General features: G+C 53.7%; 1 protein-coding gene across 1 annotated transcript; it reads right to left on the bottom strand.

Annotated features, from left to right (window-relative positions):
- Positions 1-282: 282 nt before the first annotated feature.
- On the bottom strand, positions 283-3,379 carry LOC138322090 (mucin-2-like). Its single transcript, XM_069266146.1, has 3 exons — positions 1,556-3,379; positions 832-1,502; positions 283-799 (listed from the first exon to the last, which is right to left on the bottom strand). The coding sequence occupies exons 1-3, from the start codon at positions 3,377-3,379 to the stop codon at positions 283-285; spliced, it is 3,012 nt and encodes a 1,003-aa protein (XP_069122247.1).

Here is a 3,379-nt window from a genome sequence, read left to right as displayed (position 1 = left end):
GACTTTCATTTATATGCCTTGAAATTAACATAAAGTTTTCTCCATCTGAAATAGGCCTATTTTTTGGGATTTTTTTTTATTTACTTCATGTGGATTTCAGGTTAAGTTATATAGTGTCAATTTTTTCTTCTTCTTTTCATCTTTATAATGTGGAAGTGAAATAAGATAGACATTATTTTTCAGGTAAGTTTATCAGTAACAGAAACATACATTATTATCTACCACCACAATCCTCAACCTTGGATGGAGGGCTTCTTATGAGTTCAAGCGTTCTCTGTTCATTCATGGTGGTGGTGGTTGTGGTGTAGGCAGCAGTAAAGTGACGGTGGTATTGGAATCAGTGGTAGTGGCGGTGATATTAGCAGCACTAATAGTGGCGGTGATATTGGCAGCACTGGTAGTGGCGGTGATATTAGCAGCACTGATAGTGGCGGTGATATTGGCAGCACTGGTAGTGGCGGTGATATTGGCAGCACTGATAGTGGCGGTGATATTGGCAGCACTGGTAGTGGCGGTGATATTGGCAGCACTGGTAGTGGCGGTGATATTAGCAGCACTGATAGTGGCGGTGATATTGGCAGCACTGGTAGTGGCGGTGATATTGGCAGCACTGGTAGTGGCGGTGATACTGGCAGCACTGATAGTGGCGGTGATATTGGCAGCACTGGTAGTGGCGGTGATATTGGCAGCACTGGTAGTAGCGGTGATATTGGCAGCACTGGTAGTGGCGGTGATATTGGCAGCACTGGTAGTGGCGGTGATATTGGCAGCACTGGTAGTGGCGGTGATATTGGCAGCACTGGTAGCGGTGGTGGTTGTAGTGTAGGCAGCAGTGAAGTGGCGGTGGTATTGGCAGTAGTGGTAGTGGTGGTGGTGTATGCAGCAGTAGTAGTTGTGGTGCTTGCAGCAGTGGTAGTGGCGTTGAGATTGGCAGCAGTGGTAGTAACGGTGGTATTAGCAGCAGAGGTAGTGGTGGTGGTGGTGGTGGTGGTGGTGGTGGTGGTGGCGGCGTAGACAGCAGTGGTAGTTGTGGTGTTGGCAGCAGTGGCAGTGGCGGTGGTATTGATAGCAGTTGTAGTCGCGGTGGTATAAGCAGCAGTGGCAGTGGTAGTGTCGGTGGTGGTGTAGTCAGCAATGGTAGTAGCGGTGGTATTGTCAGCAGTGGTAGTGGTGGCTGTGGCAACAGTAGTAGTGGCGGTGATATTGGCAGCGGTATTAGCAGCAGTAGTAGTGGTGGTTTTGGTGGTGGTGGCAGCAGTGGAAGTGGCGGTGGTATAAGAAGCAGTGGTAGTTGTGGTATTGGCAGCAGCTGTAGTGGCGGTTGTGTAAGCAGTGGTGGTAGTGGCGATGGTGGTTGTGGTGTAGGCACCAGTGGTAGTGGCGCTGGTATTGGCAGCAGTGGCAGTGGCGATGGTTGTGGTGTAGACAGCAGTGGTAGTGGCGCTGGTATTGGCAGCAGTGGCAGTACGATGGTGGTGGTGTAGACAGCAGTGGTAGTGGCGCTGGTATTGACTGCAGTGGCAGTGGCGATGGTGGTGGTTTAGGCAGCAGTGACGGTGGTGTTTGTGGTGTAGGCAGCAGTGGTAGTGGCGGTGGTGTTGGCAGCAGTGGTAGTGGTGGTAGTGTAAGCAGCGGTGGTAGTGGCGGTGACGGTGGTGGTGGTGGTGAAGGCAGCAGTAGTAGTGGCGCTGGTATTGGCATCATTGGTAGTGGCGATGGTGGTGGTGTAGGCAGTAGTGGTAGTGGCGGTGGTGTTGGTGTAGGCAGCAGTTGTAGTGGCGGTGGTATTAGTAGCAGTGGTAGTGGTGGTGGTATGGGCAGCAGTGGTAGTGGCGGTGATGTAAGCAGCGGTGGTTGTGGCGGGGGTTGTGGTGGTGTAGGCAGCAGTAGTAGTGGCGCTGGTATTAGCAGCAGTGGTAGTGGCGATGGTGGTGATGGTGTAGGCAGCAGTGGCGGTGGTGTTGGTGGTGTAGGTAGCAGTGATAGTAGCGGTGGTGGTGTTAGTGTAGGCAGCAGTGATAGTAGCGGTGGTGTTAGTGTAGGCAGAAGTGATAGTAGCGGTGGTGTTAGTGTAGGCAGCAGTGGCGGTGGTCGTGGTGTTAGTGTAGGCAGCAGTGGCGGTGGTCGTGGTGTTAGTGTAGGCAGCAGTGATAGTAGCGATAGTGATGGTGGTGTAGGCAGCAGTGACGGTGGTGGTGATGGTGTAGGCAGCAGTGGCGGTGGTGGTGGTGGTGGGCGTAGGCAGCACTGATAGTAGCGATAGTGGTGGTGTAGGCAGCAGTGATAGTAGCGATAGTGGTGGTGTAGGCAGCAGTGATAGTAGCGATAGTGGTGGTGTAGGCAGCAGTGATAGTAGCGATAGTGGTGGTGTAGGCAGCAGTGATAGTAGCGGTGGTGGTGGTGTAGGCAGCAGTGATAGTAGCGGGTGGTGGTGGTGTAGGCAGCAGTGATAGTAGCGGTAGTGGTGGTGTAGGCAGCAGTGACGGTGGTGTTGGTGGTGTTGGTGGTGTAGGCAGCAGTGACGGTGGTGGTGGTGGTGTAGGCAGCAGTGACGGTGGTGTTGTGGTGTAGGCAGCAGTGGCGGTGGTGGTGATGGTGTAGGCAGCAGTGGCGGTGGTGTTGTGGTGTAGGCAGCAGTGACGGTGGTGGTGGTGGTGTAGGCAGCAGTGACGGTGTTGGTGGTGGTGTAGGCAGCAGTGATAGTAGCGGTAGTGGTGGTGTAGGCAGCAGTGATAGTAGCGATAGTGGTGGTGTAGGCAGCAGTGACGGTGTTGGTGGTGGTGTAGGCAGCAGTGATAGTAGCGGTGGTGTTGGTGTAGGCAGCAGTGACGGTGGTGTTGGTGGTGTAGGCAGCAGTGATAGTAGCGGTAGTGGTGGTGTAGGCAGCAGTGATAGTAGCGATAGTGGTGGTGTAGGCAGCAGTGATAGTAGCGGTAGTGGTGGTGTAGGCAGCAGTGACGGTGGTGGTGGTGGTGTAGGCAGCAGTGACGGTGGTGGTGATGGTGTAGGCAGCAGTGGCGGTGGTCGTGGTGGTGTAGGCAGCAGTGGTAGTAGCGGTGGTGTTAGTGTAGGCAGCAGTGATAGTAGCGATAGTGGTTGTGTAGGCAGCAGTGACGGTGGTGATGGTGTAGGCAGCAGTGATAGTAGCGATAGTGGTGGTGTAGGCAGCAGTGATAGTAGCGATAGTGGTGGTGTAGGCAGCAGTGATAGTAGCGATAGTGGTGGTGTAGGCAGCAGTGATAGTAGCGGTGGTGTTGGTGGTGTAGGCAGCAGTGGTAGTAGCGATAGTGGTGGTGTAGGCAGCAGTGGTAGTGGTTGTGGTAAAGGCAGCAGTGGTAGTGGCGGTAGTGTTGGTGGTGTATGCAGAGGTGGTGATCAT

The sequence above is a fragment of the Argopecten irradians genome, chromosome 4 (assembly GCF_041381155.1).
Source record: "Argopecten irradians isolate NY chromosome 4, Ai_NY, whole genome shotgun sequence".
Classification (NCBI taxonomy): domain Eukaryota; kingdom Metazoa; phylum Mollusca; class Bivalvia; order Pectinida; family Pectinidae; genus Argopecten; species Argopecten irradians.
Note: the sequence above shows the minus strand (reverse complement) of the source record. Positions and strands in the feature narration are given on the sequence as shown.

Excerpts from the sequence above, each read along its gene's own strand:
- LOC138322090 (XM_069266146.1), bottom strand. The coding sequence starts at position 3,379 with ATGATCACCACCTCTGCATACACCACCAACACTACCGCCACTACCACT. Across the intron at positions 1,503-1,555 it reads CCTACACCACAAACACCACC|CGCCACTACCACTGCTGTCT; the intron begins GTCACTGCTGCC and ends AGTCAATACCAG. Across the intron at positions 800-831 it reads AATACCACCGCCACTTCACT|TGCTGCCAATATCACCGCCA; the intron begins GCTGCCTACACT and ends CACCGCTACCAG.